Source organism: Habropoda laboriosa, unplaced genomic scaffold (genome assembly GCF_001263275.1).
Source record: "Habropoda laboriosa isolate 0110345459 unplaced genomic scaffold, ASM126327v1 scaffold14, whole genome shotgun sequence".
NCBI lineage: Eukaryota > Metazoa > Arthropoda > Insecta > Hymenoptera > Apidae > Habropoda > Habropoda laboriosa.
In genome coordinates, this window is record NW_017100137.1 from 755,918 (window position 1) to 757,319 (window position 1,402).

Here is a 1,402-nt window from a genome sequence, read left to right on the forward strand (position 1 = left end):
TTATTTAATATATTAATAAAATTAGTTAAAACTCCTAAGTATTATGAATATAATACTATACTAACTTTATAAAAACCAATTACGTTTATTTTGTTCCAATATATAATTATTCTAGTTATGTACCATCTTTCACAGCTGTTTGTAGCAGACAGTTGTAGAGTACGCAATAGTAATGCCAAGAAGGAGAGAACAGATGAGTACTTATACAGATGAAATTGCACAAATGTCAGATGTGTGGACGAAGAGTGGCTAGATGAGATGACTCGAAGTTTACTTTTCAGTGACCATTAGATCTATTATGATAATTTGGCAGAAATAGTAAGACGAGTGAAGTATATCAGGGGTACCAGTAGCGCTGATGTGCAAAAACTTTCAGTTTAAGGTGATCTCAGTGGTCGTTAGAAGTATTGTAGTGTGCAGAACTAGCCACTCCATCGGCCTTGTTTCCCTCTTTTGCTTGTAGAATGCAGAAAGAAACCCGAGGTACGTGGGTACTCTATGCTGTAACTACGTAGTATCACAAAGTGAACCCAAGGCGAATCTCACGAGAATCTCAGTAGCAACACATTTCTCATGTGTATACCTGTTCAGCTGGGTCTCCTATAAAAATGTCAGTATTACATCGGTATCATTCTTGACATTGAAACCACTTTGGTTTAGTATATAAGGTCTTCTTATCATAAAATATTGTTCTGTATGACGTATTTGATTTGTTTCATATATTCAATTTAAAAAATTAATTTCCATTAATTGATGTATTAAGAAATAACTTACTAAATATTTATGCTATAGAATATCCTGCTTAGAGTATATTCAAATTTAAACCTTACAATAAATTTATAATTATATGTTAATTTCATTGTACATTTAAGCATATTTGTTAAATCAGATTATGTAATATGTATCATATATTTCTTGCTTACTTGTCTAATATTTTTTTGCATGCCATAGAATTTATATAAAACAAATATATTTTATACTTACCTTTTCTTACGAGTATTTCTGTGTCGTTGGCAATTTCTAGCATAGTGACCTCTTTCGCCACATTCATAACACCTATCTTCGGGATGAAATAGTCTTCCTACACCTCTTCTGAAATAATTCCTATCTCTTAATCTTCTTCCATTGGATGGTTCCACACGAGCTCGTCTTCCACATATAGTTCTTCCATCAAGCCCTCTTATTGCATCTTCTGCATCTCTGGCATCTTCAAATTCCACAAAAGCAAATCCAGGTGGATTTCTAGCCACCCATACATTCCTTAGTGACCCATAATAAGAGAAAGCATCTTCTAATTCTTGTTTTGTTGCACCACTTCCTAAGTCTCCTACATAGACTTTGCAATCTGAAGGATATCTTGACATCTAAAAAATATATTTAAGTAATTTAATTTACATTGAAT

At 32.7% G+C, this 1,402-nt stretch overlaps 1 protein-coding gene across 2 annotated transcripts in view; it reads right to left on the reverse strand.

Annotated features, from left to right (window-relative positions):
* LOC108579236 (serine/arginine-rich splicing factor 7-like) overlaps positions 1–1,364 on the reverse strand; it is a 3,362-nt gene extending 1,998 nt beyond the window's left edge. Inside the window, exons 1-2 of one of the 2 annotated variants that reach the window (XM_017942730.1) lie at positions 985–1,364; positions 561–600 (exon numbers count right to left, since the gene is read on the reverse strand). In XM_017942730.1, coding sequence (XP_017798219.1) covers positions 588–600; positions 985–1,364 — 393 coding nt within the window. In that variant the 3' untranslated portion in view covers positions 561–587. Of the gene's footprint in view, positions 1–560; positions 601–984 lie in introns of those variants that run through there. The other variant, XM_017942722.1, reaches the window with a different exon arrangement.
* Positions 1,365–1,402: the final 38 nt, after the last annotated feature.